The 20,621-nt window shown below is 47.5% G+C and overlaps 1 protein-coding gene across 2 annotated transcripts in view; it reads left to right on the top strand.

The window, feature by feature from the left end:
- The window catches only part of CDK15 (cyclin dependent kinase 15), a 69,278-nt gene extending 49,063 nt beyond the window's left edge, over nucleotides 1-20,215 (top strand). The window contains exons 11-13 of one of the 2 annotated variants that reach the window (XM_054723316.1): nucleotides 5,060-5,108; nucleotides 9,569-9,708; nucleotides 20,124-20,215. In XM_054723316.1, the coding sequence (XP_054579291.1) occupies nucleotides 5,060-5,108; nucleotides 9,569-9,708; nucleotides 20,124-20,215 (281 nt within the window). Of the gene's footprint in view, nucleotides 1-5,059; nucleotides 5,109-9,568; nucleotides 9,709-20,105 lie in introns of both variants that reach the window. The other variant, XM_028153082.2, reaches the window with a different exon arrangement.
- Nucleotides 20,216-20,621: the final 406 nt, after the last annotated feature.

Raw genomic sequence — 20,621 nt, 5'->3', positions numbered from 1 at the left:
TGATACACCAGAAACATGAATTGGGGTGCCAGGCTCAAATGCCAAGGAGCACCCTCCATGAGAGCACTGGCGTTGGCGTCCTGATACCCAAATAAGAATTTAAAGACTGGTAATGCAAAGTGGCAGAAGAGCCTAATTTAGAGTCCTTGAGCCAAAAAAACAAGGAAACTTTCAAGCCAGGTCACTGAGGAAGAGGGAAGCAAGCAGCTGGGAGGGGGGGATATATGCCTTTGGGGTGGTGCAGGCAGAGACAGGAGAAGAGCTGCAAATGTCTGTGGTGCAGTTTTAAAGTTACTGCTTGAGAGATAGCGAAATAAGGCTAACAACATTATCAACTACTTAAAAATATGGTATCTCAAGAATGCATTGTATTCGGGGAAACGCCAGAGGTGTAGTTCCGTGGACAGCTATAAGATAACCTTAGGGTGATTGTGGCAAGACTATAGTAACTAGAAAATGTTTTACCTGGAGGTAAGACTCAAAATGATCCTGGTGATGTTTTATCAATCAACCAACAAACCTCTGTTGACTAAGGTCACTGTTCTTGAAAAGAGCTTTTGTAAATGTTTATGAAAAAAAAATGCATTATCTGACTATGATAGCAACAATTCCGCCATCATTTTAATTTTACTCTATTTAGTTGGGAAACTTAAAGTTCAGCTTTTAAAGTTTCCTTTTGCAGCTTACTTTGCTTTTCCTACCTCGAATGCCCATTGAACTCCAATGAGAACTCTTATAAAGAGAACTGCAGAAGGAGGAAATGGAGAAAAATCTGTTCTACTGATTTACTATCATCTTTGGTAGGAGAAGGGAAATACACTGCCTACAGACCTATGATTTTTAGAGACAACTGAAGCCAGAGTAAGAAGACTGTTCTTGAAACGGTGGTGTGTACAATGCCTATCTGTTTGTGGATCATTTTCTCATTGATCACTTGCAGCTTAACTACTGGGGGTGGGAGGAGATCAATAAGAGAGAAGCAAGGTCATTCAACATCAGGTCACTGCATAGGAATGAGAAGGAAGGCTAGGAACTGGCACCGGGCTGTGGCTGGGCTTCATAACAGCAACCTGGCTGACTCTGGACACATCAATCCCTCCATCTCAGCTGATGCAGCTACAGAATAGATGTGGGAAGAGGGTCAGGAACCACCTATGCAAGACATGGAACCTCAAGTTCAATGTTATTACATTGCCTCCCCGTGCAGCTCTTACAGACCATCCTTTCGGGGAGAATTTATGGGAACTGATTTTTGCCTTATCAGGCTTCCTTTTTCCCATCCTTGAAAAACGTATTTTATGTGTCAGATGCTATGTTCTGCAATTTTTATATATATACATTGCTTAATTGAATCCTCCCAAGAAGCTCAGAGAAGTGTGTGGGAATCGCTGGTGCGTGGTCAACCCTGGCCTCCTTGCCAGGCCAGCCTCCTCGGCCTCACTTTGTGCCACACTGGAAACATCTGGAGCCCATTAAAGACAATAACAACAACACAACAATGGGCAGATGCTGGGCCCGCCCCAGGCTTGGTGAATCAGACTCTCTGGGGTGTGGAGCCAGCGCTTCAAAACTCTCCCAAATGATGGATGCTGATAGGCAGCTTGGCCTGAGAACCACGCGGTGAGCCCATGCTAGCTTTCCAAAACGAGAAGTAAAAGCAAGAAGAAAAAAGGAGCATGCATACAACTAACATTTACTGAGCCCCTACTACACACCCAGTGTGTAATCTTATCTCATCCTCCCATACCACGGGGAACATTATCCCCATTTTACAGATTTGAAAACTTTGGAGTTACTTAACCACAGAGATTAAGAAATTTACCCCCAATTACCGAGTTTATAGATGGCAGAAAGGTGATTTTAGCCCGGGTTGTGTTCACGTTACTACACCATATAGCTAAGAAACATGCCTCCGGCCCACACAGAGGACGCAAGAGAAATCAAGCCAGGCTTTTAAGAATTTAAGCTTGGAGCACAGTAGAATTTTAGTAGAGTGCAAATGCAAGTTATAGAGGGTTTCCAAGGAGAACAATAAGGTGGAAATACCTGAGGGGAGAGAGAAAAGCATGGTGCATCAGACAAAAGAAAGAGCAGAGGCAAAGCGTAAGGAATCACTTATATTACATTCTCACAGCAACCCTAGGCAGTAGGAAATATAATTACCCCACTTCTGCAGATGGGAAAACTGAGGCCCAGTGAGGTTAAGCAACACCCGCAGGTTACACAGCTGGTAAGTGGCACAGTGTGGATTCCAAACCCAGGTCCAGGGTCCTAACCACACACAGTTCACTCGCCATCACTTTTCAAAGGAAGAGTAAGAAGAAGAGCAGCAAACAGGATTTATTTTGTTTAATGCTCTGAGGTAGACACTTTACATTCATTATCTCAACGAATCAATGAATTCTGGGAATCACTTCGTCCTTGTGGAGAGACTATGACCTCCAACTTGAGTCAAGGAAGCAGGCTGGCAATATCTCACTTAAGGTCTCAGTGAAACTGAAGCAGCAGTTTCATACCCTAGGTTCTGTGTTCAAACCCTAATTCAGTTTATTCCAAACCCATGTTCCACAAGAACAACACTAAAGTTAGAAGTAGTATTGAAATACAAAGGGTCAAAAACATGGCACGTAGGGCTCTGTGTATGGAAAAAACAGACCGTGGGAGAGGATTGAAATGGATTTCATTACGAACGAGGAAATATTTTAATTTTGTTTGGTCAGGGAAGAACTGCAAATAGCCAGCAGAAAGTGATTTGGAAATAAACATTCGAAACAAATGCCAGATATTCTTATCTTCCCTGGTTATTTGAATTTAGGCACAATCATCTGACCGGAGAGTAAATAACCTGAATGTGCGAGGGCTTCCCTTAGCGCCTACCTGGGGCTGTAAAACGCCAGCAGAGTGGTCACATCTGATTGCATCTGACCTTGAAAACTTGACTTCAGTTGCTTTCTTTAACCACTCCTTTCCCTCTACAATGTTTAGCACTATACACTTCTTTTAAAAAGAAAATATTTTTATTGATTTCAGAGAGAGGAAGGGAGAGGGAGAGATAGAAACATCAGTGATGAGAGAGAATCATTGATCAGCTGCCCCCCTGCATGCCCCCCATTGGGGATTGAGCCCACAACCCCGGCATGTGCCCTTGACCGGAATCGAACTTGGGACCCTTCAGTCCTCAGGCTGACGCTCTATCCACTGAGCCAAACCAGCTAGGGCTATACGTTTCATTTTTAATTGAAATTATGTTTGAAGCCCGACTGGCGTGGCTCAGTAGTTGAGCTTCGACTTATGAACCAAGAGGTCACAGTTTGATTCCCTATCAGGGCACATGCCCTGGGTTGTGGGCTCAATTCCCCAATAGGGGGCGTGCAGGAGACAGCCAATCAAGGATTCTCTCTCATCATTGATGTTTCTCTCTCTCCCTCTCCCTTCTTGAAGTCAATAAAAACATATTTAAAAAAAAATAGAAATTACTTTTGAAGTTTCAAAAGAATATGTGATTTTTATTAAAATAATAAACTTAAGAAAGTACACATAGAAGGGAAGCCTGTGTGTAACCACCATCACTGGTGAGCAGCCTCCCAGGTCATTTGCTGTGCGCATGCAAGCGAATTCGTCAGCATTAGCAAAATCGGTCCAATTCTTTGTTGGGTAAACAGTCTTGGTGTTTTCCATTCCTGCGGGAGCTGGAAGAAGAGATCTTTTAAAAACAATTACATTTCCGGCCCAAGAAAAGTACAAGGCGAAAACATCATTTTAAATGGGAGTTGAAATACGCTTTTCTCACTGGAGTGGGAAACAGAGATTTGATGGGAGCATCAGCTCATATCCCCTACAGCTCCTTTCATGGCCCTTACATAGAGGAAGCATTCAATTAGTATTTCCTGAAGGAATTTCCCTTTTATGGTGGTTTTATTTTGGGCTAAATAGTGTCAATACCAAGAATAATAGGAACACATGTATACACACGTAAATGTTATAAAGAATGCTCCAAAGAAAATTACATATTTTATGGTCACCCATTTTGGATCATTCAAGCCAGGATCCACTTCCATTTTTCCTGCAAGTAATATATAAAATTAGCCCCGTTACTTTTGACCTCTTTTGAGACTTTGCCCCGTCATCATCGGTCACATGACTTTTCACGCGAGCAAACTTTGTTCTCTCAGATGAATTATAAGCTCTGAGAGGGTGGCAGATTTCCTTTGTGCTCTCCCAGCACGTGGTACATGCTCCGCACACAGTAAATGCTACATCAATGTTTGTTGGCTTTACAAACTATAATAAGTTTGCTAGGGCTACCATAACAAAATACCACAAACTGGATGGCGTACACCCCAGAAATGTATTATCTCACAGTTCTGGAGGCAGAGCTGAAAGTGAGGTGTGGGCAGGGCGCTGAGGGAGGGTCTGCTCCAGGCCTCTCCTGCGAATGCCTGGCTTCTCCGTGTGTCTCTTCAGATTGTCTTCCCTTGTACATGTCTGTCTCTGTGTCCCCCTTTTTAAAAAAGGTTTTTATTGATTTTTAGAGCAAGAGGAAGGGAGAGGGATAGAAGCAACAATGAGAGAGGAACATCATAGATAGGTTGCCTCCTGCACGCCCCCTACTGGGGATGGAGCCCGCAAATCGGGCAGGTGCCCTGATTGGAATGGAACTAGTGACTTCTTGGTTCCTGGGTCGATGCTCAACCCCTGAGCCACACAGGCCAGGCTCCAATCATATTGAGGCCCACCCTAATGATTTCATCTTAATCAATTATATCTGTACAACCCTATTTCCATATAAGGTGAAATCCTGAGGTGCCTGGAGTTAGGACTTCAACATGTGAATTTGGGGGGGGGGGGGGGAGGACACAATTCATCCCATAATAGTGACCTTACACAGAATCATAAAATATTCATAGTGAGAAGAGACCTCCAACATCCTTTACTTTGCCTACCTGAACCTGGATCCCCTCTTCCTCCAAGCCAAGGAGAACATTTCGGGTTTTAATATCTTTGGAAACAGGAGTTTAGGGTCGTTTCGCTTTGTAACGTGTCTGTGTGTGCCTTTCAGAATGGTTCCCACTGCTAAAACCTCAGAGCCTGCAGAACGTCTGGAACAGGTGAGCACCACCTTGGGAAGCAGGGTTTGAAGGGGCATTTTCCCAACCCCAGTCCACCGAGCGCCTCGATCTGGGGGAGCCCACGCCCCAGGAAGAGGCCTCTGGGAGAGCCAGCCGCCTGGGAGCCTGCTGGTTTTTCTCTATGAACCATTTTACTTTCACTGCGTCTGGCCATTAAAATTGTTCTGGGCCCCTCCACCATGCCCGAGGCCCTGAGAACAGGGAGTGTTGGCCTGCAAGAAAACCTAGTGGGTTTATTATTCCCCGACACAGAGAAACCCAATAACATCATTGAGTGGCTATTGGAGGGGGGGCAGCTTGATTCATGGGGGTCATGCTTTCCCAGGCCCTCTCCACCCAGTCTCGGCGCAGACCAGGGCCGACTTTTATTACCAGCTTTCAACAAATCCCTAGTTTCTTTTTGCAAAGTAAAACAGATAATAGCGACATTCCCGGAATAGTTAGCTAACTAAGCCGTGCCAGGCAACCTCCGGGCTAAGAAGAACTCAGTGTTTTCGGACAATGACCAATTACAATAACCAGTATTATTTGATCTGAGAGTAATTAGCCGAGGCTCTGTTCTTTTTGCTCCAGTGAAGAGGCAAAAAGGGCAGCGAGGGAAACATCAGAGACAGGGGAACGGGCTCAAATGTCAAAGAAAAACACACTCTCGCAGGTGGGGAGGAGGGGGGCGAGATCCCAACTGAACATTCCATGTGGCTCTTCCCTGAAAATGTGGTCGCGTTGAACCCAACCAAATTCCGTTTGATTTCCCCAGACACAGTGTTCTCGGCCTTCAGAGAGCCTCCATGTGGAGTGCCTACCAGAGTGCAGAGGGTAGGTCGGGATGTAGAGCCATGAATTAGCCAAGGATCTCTTATTGGGAGCCACCAACCCCCCCACCCTCTCCGCCCTCTTCCTCCCCACACCCCCCCACACACACCCACACACACACACAAGGATGTCTGCACCCCCCACACTTACTTTCAAACGCACCGCACCACCTGAAAGTCCCTGTTGTTTTGAAGACAGACTCCAGGGAGCTGCTGTTTATCATTTCTTTCAAAACGTGCGAACGTTCTCTGGCCAGTGGACAGGCCCCCACCCCTGTCTAGAGCCATGTATTTGAGCACTGCCCCGGGGCTCACACAGGGAAGACCCACAGGAGACTGGCTCACAGGAGAAGCCTTCATGGGTACACTTTGCCCCGGTCGCCGCCTCTGCCAGCCAAGAGGCAGAAGGAGTGGGTGGTGGCGGGCATAGTTTGGAGGCCATGGGACTGAGACCAATCCCGACACCACCAGAAGCCCTGGTGCGACCTTGTGGGAAGGGTGCGGGCCGGGTTAGTTAGTTGAGGAGGAAAGTCCTAAAACGGAAGTCCTCATATCATCCGTCAGGAGCTACTCTTCTGTCTTTGAATTTTCTGTTCTTCCCATGTGTCCCTGCCATCCCCTGAGCTCCATCAGCTTGTCCTGGCTTCCCCAGCCATCAACATAAACAGCCTAGATCAGTGGTCGGCAAACCACGGCTCACGAGCCACATGCGGCTCTTGGGCCCCTTGAGTGTGGCTCTTCCACAAAATACCACGGCCTGGGCGAGTCTATTTTGAAGAAGTGGCGTTAGAAGAAGTTTAAGTTTAAAAAATTTGGCTCTCAAAAGAAATTTCAATCGTTGTGCTGTTGATATTTGGCTCTGTGGACTAATGAGTTTGCCGACCACTGGCCTGGATGAAACAGCATGCACGCCACGCTGACACCGGTCCACCACAGCCCTGCAGCCTTCCTCACCTCCTAACAATTCCGCCGTGAGGAGCCAACCGGTGGGAATGTGCGGAGCGAACAAAGCGCTGGTTGGGGTGGGGGTGTGGAGGTGGGCGCTGATAGATGCATGGCTCCCTCCTCACTGTAACCCCCTACCCACCCACCTCCTGGGAATTCACAGCGTGGGTTCAGGCCCCGAGTTTGGCACACTTCCTTCCACCCTATAGCAACGGTGAACCTAGAACAGTTTCCTCACAAGGTTTTCCCTGAATCTCCTTCTGGAGTGATATCAGGCCCTAGTGATTCGTACCAGTTTCCCCACTCCAACCCCATTTCATCAGTCCTGAAAACCCAACACAAGACAGAGTACCCGTACCCACTAGCTACCGGGCAGGCCTCTGCCCCAGGTTCCCTTGTCTCCTACCTGGCTTGGAAATTTGCAAGGACTGAGGATTTGCAAATGTTTTCTTTAAGTCTATAAAGCAATTACTCTTGAGTGTGAGGGTAAAGTTACCTGTTTGTAGAAACAATTCCGTGTCATGGGAATGAGACGCCTGAAAGTGTATCATGTAAATCTTATGCAAAAATTAGGCAAATTAGGATTCTGGGCCAGGACTCCCAGCATCCCTGCATCCTGGAAGGGTGTCCGCTCTCTGTGCTTCAGGCTGGTATGTAGAGTTGACATTAAATAAGCCCCTCTATGTTTGCTTGGTTGGCCATTTGCATGGCCATGCAGTTTAATTCTGAATGTCACACATCAACCCTGTGGTTCATTGCCTCCTGGGACCTGCTTTTGTGGCTTTCCACCTACAAACCCTTCTGAGGGCTCTGGAGGTGGGTGTACTTAAATGACTGGCACTCGATTAGCAAAGACTTTCAAACATTATAAGTAAGTGGGAAGCATAAAGACCCACAAGGCCTGGAGGATTAGCCCCTGCCACCCTCCCTATCTTCCTATCTGTCCCCACTCTTTTTTTAAAATATATTTTATTGATTTTTTTACAGAGAGGAAGGGAGAGGGATAGAGAGCTAGAAACATCAATGAGAGAGAAACATCTATCAGCTGCCTCTTGCACACCTCCTACTGGGAATGTGCCTGCAACCAAGGTACATGCCCTTGACTGGAATTGAACCTGGGACCTTTCAGTCCGCAGGACGACGCTCTATCCACTGAGCCAAACCGGTTAGGGCATCTGCCCCCACTCTGTCCAGGCCACCCAATGGGCCTTTCTCCCCTCAAACTCACTCCTCTCCCCTCCACCCCAGAATCTATCTGTATGAGCAACACAGATATCTGCTTACATTGCCTCCCCCAGTTCCTCAGCTCTCACCTCAAGTGCCGCTTCCTCAGGGAAGCCTTCCCTGACCAGCGCCTCCCACTCTCAGTCCAGTATCTGGGCCTTTTCCTTCATCGTTGTACTCCTGCGTTTGTATGATAATTTGTCTGGTGTCTGACTCCTCTGCTAGACCAAGCTGCCAGAGGGCAGAGTCTTGCCTGTATCTCTCAGAGCCACGCACCTACAGCACATAGTAGCTGCTCAACTAATGGATTTACTTATCTCCAGATTCATAATTCAGCATCAGGCCAACTTGAGGATCTGTCCTGACTGTAATTTGGGTTCTTACCTATGTCTCTTCCTAGACTCCATCTCAGGGAGAACCAAGAGAGCATCTTACCTCAGAACCCTGGGAGCTGAGCTTCAGAAACACTGTACCTAAGGGTGTTTTCCACCTCAGCTTTAGCCTCCAAAATTGCCTCTCTCCCTCTTCCCCTGGCAGGAGTCTGTACTTGCTGCCCAGGGTCCATATTTCCAATCAGGTTGTTCTGCCTGGTAGAGGCTGCTGTGTCCCTCAAAGAAGAGTCCTTAATTACATATGTCTGCTTCTATAATTTTAATTCTGGGTCTTTTACGTATACACTAGAGGCCCACACCCACCCGCGTGCCACCGCGGGAACCCAGACCCTGGCACGACTCCTGGTGACCGTTCTTTTGGTCGTTACGTTGTTAGGGTCACTGGGTTTTTATAATATAGACTAGCGTTCCCGTTGCAGGAAAAATCCTGCAATAGGGTTTCCTGCTGCACTCTACCCCACCCCGCCTGCTCTCCTCCCTTCTCCCCTGCCCCGCCTTCTCCACCAGCTTTTCTCCCTTCTCCCCCGCCCCGCCTTCTCCGCCAGCCCGCCTGCTCTCCTTCCTTCTCCCCCGGCCCCACCTCCGATCCTCCCTTCTCCTCCCCCTGGCTTGCTTGCTTCTCTGCAGCTTTGATCCCTTCTGCAGCTCTTGGCTTCTTTCTACACTGTCTTGATATGCAAATTAGCCGCCATCTTGGTTGTGGTAATTTGATTACTCGTCCTGATTGGTTGGTGGGCGTGGCTTGGCTGGTGGGCGTGGCTTGGGTGTAATGAAGGTGCGGTCAATTTGCATATTTGTCTATTATTAGGTAGGATGGTGCCAGGGACACTATGGAGGCTGGCGGGGGAGGTGGGTGAATGATAGAACACAGATTTTTTTCTTCCTCTTAGTAGTAGGACAGGTAAGAGTTTCCGTGTGGGGGTGATTTTTCCATGTGCCATCAACTTGCCTAATCCCAGGAAAATTCTGTTGACACACCCTTTTCTTTACTGCTCTTCTTTCCCCGGTTACTGTTTTGGAAGGGAGTCCTCCAGAGAAACTCACTTTTCCTCCCCCGCTTTTTCAGGTTGGGCAGAATTCCGGAAGCTGAAGACCTGGCCTCGCAGATGCTGAAAGGCTTCCCTAGAGACCGCGTCTCCGCCCAGGAGGCCCTGGTCCATGATTATTTCAGCTCGCTGCCATCTCAGCTGCACCAGCTTCCCGATGGTGAGTGTGTGTGCGTGTGTGTGTGCATGTGCGTGTGTGTGTGTGTGTGTGTGTGTGTGTACACACATGCCCGTCTCGGTGCGAAGTATTTCCTCTGGGCCCTGGAGAATCATAGACTTTACAGCCAGAAGGGAGCTTGGAGATCAATTAGCCCGGGAGAAGCAAGATGGGACCCATCTCGCTTGAGTGTTGCATGAGATTCTCTCAAGCTCAAAGGCACGGGAGGGCGGAGGTGACACAGACCTCCCTGTAATGATCCAAACATTTCCCCCACACACTCTCACACTGCGACACGGGGTGAGATGAAAGTTGCCTTGGAGTTGCTTGCTTTCGCTGGCATCTGCCAGGAGCAGCAGAACCAACGTTGCTAACAACCCCGTGGCTCTCCACAGAGAGTAAGATGAGAGGTGACATGGATATGTCGGAGAGGAGAGCTGAGCGGGTCTTGATGGGTAATCTGATGCTGCCAAGGGAAGTACCGGAGTGGGGCGCCAGGGGAGGGGAGCGTCCGCCCAGGCCGGAGGCCCACGGGAAACACAAGTTACCCTGAAATCAGCTTAGCGGCCTGGGCCTGAAGTCATCCTCCAAATCTGCAATCTGCTGAGGGATCATGTGGCCGGAGCTCTCCTCGTGTTTCTCCGGCTGTGGCCAGGAAGGGCTGCACGGAGGGTGTGGGCAGTGTGGTCATGCCCCCCGCTGTTTGGGGGGGAACTAGCCTTAGGTGGGGTGTCTTTGCAAACACCCACCATTCCACTGTAAGCAGTTTTTAGGGGTCCTACGCTGGAGAGAAGAAAGCGAAGAAGGGGGTTCTAGGGGCTCAGACCGGGGAGAAGGTACCGGGATGGGGTGAGGAGCTTCTGACCAAGGTCCTTAGACATCTGGTCTGGCCAGAGTCTCCAGGGTTGCAAACGCAGCCCCGCTGCATCCTGGACATTATCCTGCCACAGCCCAGAGCTCTGCGTTTGGGATTTCTCAAGGTATTTTATTATTTAAGTGAGTCATCGAGGACCTCCAAAAATAACCGTCATCATGAGCTGGGGTTAATGTGCCTTACTTGACCCTGTGAGAAGAGTCAGTCGTCGGTAGTTATTAAAGTCGCCATTAAGTGTTAAGAACATAGTAAGTGCTATAAAAACTGAGGGGGGGGGGGGGCGAGAGGCTTGTCCTTGACCTCCAGGATCCCGCGGCGTGGGAGGAAGAGAGGGTGAGCAAGAGGAAGCGGGGCACCCTCGTACACATATTAGCACAAATCATATCTAAACAGCCCCAGTCTGCGTAATCAGCTGCAGATGTTCGGGGAATGTGTGTGCGCTCAAGGCAAGTCTTCGGAGGAACTAGAATAACTCAAGTGAGATGGATGAGACTGGAGGTGGGCCTGGAGTGGAATGCGAAAGGAGGGAAGGGACAGGGTTTGGCCTGTGGCTGAGTAACATTCCCTTACTGGGACCCTCCTGGTCCCTCACCCCCCACTTCATCGCCATCCCCACCTCTCTCCCCACTCTGAGCCCCTCTATCTCTCCTTCTTAGCTTTCTCCTCTGGGGCTTAAGACCTCTAGCTACCACATCAGGCAAGTATACACGCTCGGGTGTACACACACACACACACACACACACACACACACACACACACTCCCCTCTCTCCACTTGAAGAAACTTCTCCCATTGGTCCTCCTCCAGGGTCTGTTATCCTACCTGCAGAGAACCGCTGGGATCTTCCAAGTTTCCTGGGCGTCAGCTTTTGCCTGATGAAGGGTAATTAGGAAGAAACAGCACCGTCCAAACGGATGTGTTTGTGAGAAACGTGGGTTTTGACTTTCCTGGCCATCTGAAGCAAAGCCACCGACAGAGGGGCTCCGCGTGGGGAGGTGGTGGTGGGGAGGGTGCAGGGGAGGGAGCGCGCGCACGCACGCACGCGGGTGTAACAGAGAGGCCAATCTGTATTCCTTCGCTGTTCGCCCAGCCACAGGACCCAAATCTGCTTTGACACTTTTAGAGAAATGAAAAGATGGAATCTTGCAGGAGGCGGCCTGCGCTGGGGGGAGACGGAGAGCGCTCGCAGCAGGAGGGAAGTTGACTTTTCTTTATACATATAGGGTTTTTCCCATGCAGAGTTTAAATTATGCCTGATAAAAGGAGCTTCGTGGATGTTTCAGTTCTTTCAAATTCTCCTGGCTTCCTCCCAATTAAATGAGGTTTGTCAAAGCCACGGGGCCCTGCTGCTGCTGCCTAGGCCGACAAGCACTTCCTGCAGCGACATCTCAAATCCCCGAGGGAGAGGATGAAAGGGCCGGCGCCGAGAGACGGGAAGGGGGGCGGGAGGGGCGCTGTGTGCGTGTATGTATGTGTGCATGCGGGAGGGCTGCAGAAGCAGGTTTAGAGACACACCGACACAGGGGACTTGGGACACGTAGACAGGGAAAGCGAACCGACCAGGAAAATTGGAAGGAAGAGAGAGGAAGAGAGAGAAGTTGTGGGGCCAGTGTGTGCCCCTCGACAACAGTGGGCCTCACCCAGGGCGCAGCCCCTGAGGGGTGCTCTCCCTCGGCCTGCAGTGCCAGCCGGCTTTTTCATTGCCCATCGCTGTGAGCCTTTGTTAAGAGTCTCACCCGGGCGACGTGGCTCAGTGGTTGAGCGTCGACCTACTGAACCAGGAGGTCACAATTCGATTCCCGGTCAGGGCACATGCCCAGGTTTGGGGCTTGATCCCCAGTGTGGGGCGTGCAGGAGGCAGCCGATCAATGATTCTTTCTCATCACTGATGTTTCCCTCTCTCTCTCCCTCTCCCTTCCTCCCTCAAGTCAATAAAAATAAATTCTTAAAAAATGTATAAAAAAACAGTCTCCTTTTCAGATAGGGAACACCAGCCGGTGATCATAGTTCCCAGCCTGTAGGGACGCAGAATTTGTACCCCCATCCCTGGTGGGGGCCCAGGCATGAGAATTGTGCAAAAGGAAGACATGCTCTTGGGAGTGGTTCGTCAAGAGAGTTTCCTTGCCGTAATTATGCAAGCAGTGTTGCTCTCTGGAGACAATTCGGAGTGGAGTGTGATTTGGGGGCTTCTATGTCTATCATTTTATTATTCCGGGTGCAGGATAGCAAAGGTGTCACTTTAACATCTATTGTTCCCCCTTTGATCTGGGAGATGCCGGCTCTCACTGCCCTCCGCATGAAACCTGCGGCTGGGAGGTAGGTGAAGAGAGGAAGGACAGCCTGAACGCCAGAGGGAGACCTAGAAATTCTCCCCCAAGTGCCAGCACGGCTCCCACCCCTCCAGGTGCAGGTCACGGAGCCTGAGACGTGCTGGGCCACACGGAGGCCGTGGCAGTGAGCTATGGCCAGAGGAAAGCAGGGAGTTGCTTGCCACGAAAAGCCAGGGATTCCAGGATCCGTTCCCTCTTGGGGAGCACTCCGAGGTGGAGAAGCGTGACCGTTAAGAAGGGCAAACATGTGGGAACTTCTGCCCAGCGCCGACGTTTTCCCTTATTGATTCTCGAACACCTGAAGAAACATTTGTCGAAGGAGAAACTACTGGGAGTCTCTCTCAAAACACACCCGCACCGCACTGATTGCTTTTGCAGATGGCTAGGCAGACGCCCCTCTCCCTCCGTCACCGCGGACGGCCACGCTGTGGTCCTCCTGGCTGAGCCAGCAGAGAAGGGCGTCAGCTGGGGCAGCCGGCACCTAAAATTAGGCCCTTGGCAACTCCCTGGTCTTCGCTGCAGTTTCAGCTTCTTCATTTAATTCCCGTTGCCCTCGGCTTGAACTTGGGCTCTGGGAAAGGAACACGTTAATGATTTTGGGGTGGGGAGAGCAGAAAATCATTAAGCTGCCCCTTCCAGCAATGGGCTCCACGCTGTTCCTGCCGGGAGCCCTCCGAACCTTACCCTCTGAGGGTTAAGACTGAATTTGGAAACGTGCCATGTTGAATCACAGACACTGATGCACAAAAGTATTTTTTTTTTTTCATCTAGGGCAGTAAATGCCTTGTGATTTAAGAGTCTGGTCCTTAAGCCCTGGTCCTTGATCGCCAGGACATCAAAGGCTGTCTCTCTTTTTGTGGATTGGACCCATTTTGCTTTCCAAATCCCAGGCAGGAGTCTCTACCATTCTTTCCTGGGCTAACTCCCCCTTCTCCTTTAAACAGGTTTCAGCATCTTGGTGGCGGCGGGAGGGGGGGAGGGAGGAGGAAACCCTAACATTTAAAAACTTGCAATTGTTTTACAAGTAATTTTGCAAAAACAATTTACCAGAGTCCCTCTTGTCACACTTTCATTCTTGTAGGGACTAGGATAAGGTATGGCATACCTCCACCCTTCATCACACCACGCTAGCAGCTAAGCTCTGGTCGGACTTCGGCAGGCTTACTCATATTGCCCATTAAAACCTGAGTAATTTTTTTTTTTTTTCTCCAATAAACAAACTTTAGGCCTCCTTTTAATACTGTTTCTTTAATATGTTTGAAGATCCCTTGCTATCACTTTCCAGACTTACTTCTCTAGGCTGACTTTCTTGACCTTCCTCTCTCCCCCCGCCTCCCAAACATAAGTTCTGTTTCTCACACTCTTTCATCGTTTTGTTTCATGATTCTATTCTGAACCTCTTCCAATTATTTTGCTTATCTCTGAGATTATGAACCGAACATAGACTCAGTTTCCTAACATAGTGGAAGAATTATGTTCCAGTTCATTCACCGGAGATTTATGGGTGTGATGTTGAGGGATACAAAAATGAATTAGTCATGGACCCTGTCCTCAAGGAGCTTACAATCCTTAAGGAAATGAGACAACTATCTAAACAGCTGCAGATCAAGTGTGAAGTGCCCTGGGTGTTCAAAGGAAGTGAAATTAACTCCAGCTGTGGGGATCAAGGATGGCTTTGTGGGTGGGTCGTGAAAGATGATGGGGTCTGGGTGGCTGGGGAGGAAGAATATCCAGGGAGAAGAATGTCATCCTCCTCTTAATACTATCCAACATTATTCTGAAGGTGTGTGTTTTTTTAATAACAGTAGCCCAATTCTGACTTATATTTCATCCGGATTTTTACTATATATATATGCCTTCTTCTTGCAACAGTGTAAACATTCTTTACATGTATTAGTGAAATTTAGTCTAGTTTTTATATACTAATGATATCAAATCTATTAATTGCTTTTATTGTCTATCTACTCAAAATTTAACCAGAATATTTTGTCATTCTAGAAGCCAGGTTTCAGGGGTAATGGGTGGCAGGGAAGAGAGAAGGGAGATTCTAAGCCGGGTCCCTGGACTCTCTTCTGCCTCTGGGAGTTTGTCACCTAACCACTCCCTCTACCTTTTAAATCCTTTATTAATCAGTACTCAAGAATCAAGTTAGGAAGTGTCCTCCATAACACTCCTCTTCACCTTCTATGCCCAAAGTTGTCCTCAACCCATTCCAATCCATTAGATGAGATGTTGGATGGAGACCCAGCTCACGGGGTTGCATACGGTTGTGTTGCTAGGAGAAGTCTGGGTCAACCAAGTCCCTCAGCCCCACCAAGCCCTTAAATTGATTCAATTTGTTAGCATGAAAAAGTCTCTAAGTAAAGACAAACCTTTCAGGAAAGAATTAGAGACCTTTGAGTGGAAAAGGATCTTAGAGACTTGCTATTTCATATCCTCGTTTTTATATAGAATCATTATACAGAAATTTTAGATGAATCCCTGGCACCCAGGGAAGAATAAGAGTGGTTGCCATTTGTTGGGCATCTATGTGCTTTACATAAATTCTTGTTTAATCTATACACTAATGGGTGAGGCTGGCATTCTTATCCTCATATTACATACTAGAGGCCCAGTGCACGAAATTCGTGCATGAATAGATCCGTAGGCCTGGCCGGCGGTCAGGGTAGATGGGGGCTTTCCAACTGCCAGCCAGGGCCTTCCTTCCCCAGCTGCCGGCTGCCGGCCAGGGCCTTTCTTCGTTCTGTGCTGCCCCATAGCGAGTGATCAAACTCCCAGTCTCCCGGTTGAACTCCCAAGGGGACACTTTGCATATTAGCCTTTTAGATAGATAGATAGATAGATAGATAGATAGATAGATAGATAGATAGATAGATAGATAGATAGATAGATTAGAAAATTGAGTCTGACAGAGGCTAAGTAAATTGTTCAGAGTTATACAGCTAGTAAGTGGGAGAGCCAAGATTGGACTTCAGACTCTCAAGCCACTCTTTCATCTTACTTATTACTGCTCCCTAACGACCACATGAGAACTTCATAGCAAAATGCAGATTGGAACCAAGATTTTTATTCCCATGACCTTTTCACGGTCTCATGTTCTATCTATGTTTATTTTAAAGCCTCCCCAGGAAAAATTCCACATGTCCCCAGGTAACATGTCTAATATCACAAGTAAGAAGGCTCAATTTATGTTTAACAGAGACCCCTGACCTTTTGTCTTAGTTTCTGTTCTTCTTCTTCTTCTTCTTCTTCTTCTTCTTCTTCTTCTTCTTCTTCTTTTTTTTAATACACAATCACCTTGGGTTTTTCAATTTCTTAATCAATGGTGGTTTATTTTTTTGTTTCACTATAATTCATTCAATTTTATAAGAAAAATATCAGGAGTCCAATGGAAAAATTGGGCAAAGGTATAAAATAAGCAATTTCTGCAAAGGGAAAAAAATATATCAGCCCATGGAATGAATAGACAGTGTTACTGGTGATTAAATAAATACAAATAAATGTTAAATTAGTTTATTTTTTCCCCTTAACCTAATGACTCCTAGTGTTTGTGAGATTATGGTAAAAGAATTCTCTGCTGATGTTGGTGTCAGTAGGGAAATCTTTGCAAAGCATTATGGCATACATATCAGGAGTTATAAAAATGGTCACAACCTTCATTCAACCCTATACTTTGGTTCCTGAAAATTATAAAATAAAAAATAAAATAAAACAACCCACAATTGAACAGGAAACAAAACCCTCTGTGCATAAAAATGTTCATTGCAGTGTTGTCTATGATTTTGAAAAATTACAACATAAAAATGAAAGAAACCATCTAACTATTCAACACTAGAGAACCCATTGAACAAACTTGGATGTACTGACTCAGCACACAGTACTACATTACCATTTCAAACCATTCACAGGAGTATGTGGTAATGTGGAAATGTTTATGCTGTGGCATGAGCCAAAAGTAGGGTACAAATTACATATTATGATGCACCTGTGAAACGCATATGCATATCGACAAAACGGAAAGGTGGGATATAAAAATAAAAATGCTCTTCCAATTTAGGAGGATTGTGGATAATTCTTTTTCCTTTGGTAAAGTTTTCTTTAATGTTGATGTTCTATTGCCTCTATTGTTGGAAGAATGAAGTATGGCAAATGGTGCAGGGAGTCTAAGCTCTGAATTGAGATGTAAAGAACCTGAGATTTCTCCTTTTCCCCCCAATGTAAGATGCATTATTGACCTTCACAAACCTCAGTTTCTCAACCTGCACAATGGGTTAATACTCGTTTCTTTTATCCCGGATTGGCAGAATGTTTTTTTTATAAAGCTTTTAACTCACTGAATGTAAGTGTCCATAAAAATGTGGTCCTGGGAGAATGAGAGGTGGGAGGGAGAGGAAAAGATAAATGGGCACCAATTAGTTATATAAGGAAAGATCATCTGCTTTCATCGGAAATGCGTATGTGCTGTGCCCCCACTCAGAGGTTCAAGTGCACTCCTTGTTAGTTAGCAACTTCCATTTAAAGCCCCTTATGATCCTTTGGGCTTTACAGATGTGAAGCCTATATGCAGACACATGAGCTAAAATGACCGCGTGCTCACACGGCTGTGTGCACTCAGAATAATTCAGTGCACTAAGCAACTCTGGCTGATGGACTGACGATGGGTGAGAGTAGTGCAAAAACCACGTGACACGAGAAATTACAGGACATTTTGAAATGATGGTCTTATTTCCAAGCTTTCTTTTTGACTTGTGCTCTCTCTCTTAGCCATTACAGACAAGTAGAAGAGATTTGATTATCCTGTTTCCTTGAAAGGTTATTTAGCTCCTCAATCCCATTAAGTCGCTTTCTGCACTCCAGTGCCCTGCGCCTTCCCCCGTTCTCAGCCAGGAAGAGTAAGTGGAGACAGCAGGATCGGATTTCTAAAGGAAGGAAAGTTAAAGCAAAGTTGGAAAGGGGTGACAGGAGCTTAGGAACTCAATTAGACTGAAAGACAACTATCTCATTATCCCGTTCTGAAATGATCTGAATACAGAAAACTCTAAAAGTTTTAAATAAACTTGTCCTACTGACTGCCTAGATGACTGCAAATTCTTCTCAAAAAGTGTTTAAACACCCACTTTCGTATTTATTTATTCTAAGTGCGAGCGGCTGCGATAATTATGCTGTCAGATTCAGTAAGCTAATGAGGAGTCAGCCTGTGGAAGGCTTTGCGTTTGTGAGATTGCTGCAGGATAGCTGCTCAGATGCTTCTTTCCTTCTTTCTTTTTCTCTTTTCTTTTTTTTCTGCCCCCCCTCCCCCCCCCCCCCCCCCCCATGAATTGGGAAGGAGAGGGGGGCAGTCCGTGGCCAAATTGGAATCCTTTTGATTAACTGATTGCTTTCCCAGGACTGTTCCGTCAGATAATCTCTCTCTCTCTCTCTCTCTCTCTCTCTCTCTCTCTCTCTCTCTCTCTCTCTTCCCTGTTTTCCCCCTCACTCCCTTTCTCTCCCCCCTCTCCCTCTTCCCTCTCTCCTTGCTTTTGAGGAGCTGCTGCTCTTGAGGGGCGAGGAAGCCTGGGGGGACCTTCATGTCACTGTCCCCAAGGCCAGAGGACACTCCCCCCCTGAGGGAAGTTCCCAAGACGGTTTGGACTTGAGTTGATTTGAGAGTAATCCATAGTTTCTGCACTGTTTATTTTAGCTGCTTGACTGTTTATGCTATGGCATGAGCTAAAAAGGAAGTTGAATATGAAATTGCCTATTAAAATGTACCTTTGGAAATGTATTAGGCGTATCAACCAAACTTGATGTCTCCCCTTTCAACCCCGGAAAGTATGTGATTCCAAGCCCAAGGGGTCAGTCAGGCCACAGATCACTCACAGCCTAAGTGTAGGCCGAGCCAGGCAGAGCCCACTCTGCAGGTTTAGTTCCTCCCTTCGGGTGTGAGCAGTTCCCAGCAACCAGTATTATTCAGGAGTTTTAGGCTCTCGGTGCGCCAGATCTGGAAGCTTCTCTTTCGGTAAACTGTGCGACATTTACAGCCACGCAGGTTTGCGCCGGTGGTGAGCCTGGCAAAGCCATGCCTGCGGGGAAAGATGTCCTGAGGAGGTTGTGGGTGTGCTTCGTGACAATGTGGCTGTTGCCTCTTGCTTTCTCTCAGCTGAAATCTGTGCTGATGTTTGTAACAACGGCTGTCGTTGTTAAAAGTATATAGTGTATCAGGATCCACCCAAGATGTTTCGTATAGATCTTCTTCAGACGTAGAACAATCTGCCAGGACGTTGTATTATCCCCATTTTGCAGATGAGCCCCTTAACATGTTACCTTCAGGAGGTCTCGGCCCATGACGTCAGCATAGGAAGCACCAGGAACGACACACTTGTCAGACACAGGCGTTGTAACCACACGAACAGCCCGCACTCTGCCTACCCAAATACATGAGTCAGATGACAAATGTCATATATGTTTTTCAAAGAAAGTTTTAATTTACAAAAGTTGTATTTAGAGTCTATTTAAATAGAATGCCTAAGGTATCTAATGTAACAGGGTCTGAAACTTTCCAGAACATACCTAGCCCAGCATGGCGCCCATTGCCTATCGTCACTGGGACAAATGTTCAGACTCCTGGGCTTGATAACTAACTCCCTTCACCTTCTGGTTCTGTTTTTCCAATTTTATCTTCCAGTTCGCCTTTCTCTAACCATGCACAATTACTGACAGTTCTCTCAAACACTTTCCTTCCTTCATGCCTTTCCTCGGGCTGATCCCTCAGCCAGGAATGCCCTCCCTAGAAGCCCTTGACTATTGACAGAGTCATCCTTCAAGGCTCCAAGGGCCTTGCCCATGCGTTTCCCAGGCTCCTTGGTAGACGGGAGGGTGGGGCTGTCCTGGTTCTTTGTTTGCACCTCACTTTTGGCCCTTGTTCGTTAGTGTGTGTGTCTCCCTGTTCTATTCCTACATTTACCACCTTCCACACCTAGGCCTTACTAGAATGTTCATTTGGTAAACATGCATTGAAGTGGATTGAGCAGGAGCTGCTTGACAGATGTTAGAATCAGTGAAGTCAGTTATCCATGAGTCAGTGTAATTTATTCATGTGTAAGTCTGGCTCACGTTTTGACGTCTCTTCAGGTGACAAATATTACAAAGACATAAAAAGTACACCGTGAAATCCCAGGAAATCACACGTTGGTGCTTTTCTCCCTTTTCCCCACACAGAGGAGTCTTTGTTTACAGTTTCCGGAGTGAGGCTGAAGCCAGAGATGTATGACCTTCTGGCTTCCTACCGGAAAGGCCACCGCACAGCCCACTTTAGCAAATGCTGGTGAGAAGAAAGGGCGACATCGCCCAGATCCTTCAGGTAAGTGGTCCCAACAGATAGGCTCCTGGTGGTCAGCATTGAGAAGTGATCGCCGCCCAGGGGGAGGCCCTGGTGCACGGACTCTGTGCACCTCTGCTCTGCGTCTGGCACTTCATTCCCACTCTAGCGACCTGCAGCCCCGCCTCCTCCGGCTGTGAAAGAGGGCGATGCTGGGCACCACCTGTCTCTCCCACTCCCAGAGGAGTAGCAAGGCTCCTAAGACAAAGCTGAAAGGTCATGGGGAGGCCTTCAGCTGACACGTGTGGAATAAAGGGTTACAGCTGTCAACCTGTATTCCCTTAACTACAGCATTTCCTCTGTCCGCCAATAGGACACAGTCATCCCTATTCGCTTGAGCCTGAGGGGTGTCTTGG

Source organism: Eptesicus fuscus, chromosome 11 (genome assembly GCF_027574615.1).
Source record: "Eptesicus fuscus isolate TK198812 chromosome 11, DD_ASM_mEF_20220401, whole genome shotgun sequence".
NCBI classification, from domain to species: Eukaryota; Metazoa; Chordata; class Mammalia; order Chiroptera; family Vespertilionidae; genus Eptesicus; species Eptesicus fuscus.
The sequence above is the reverse complement of the archived record's forward strand: the minus strand, read 5'-3'. Positions and strand labels throughout refer to the sequence as shown.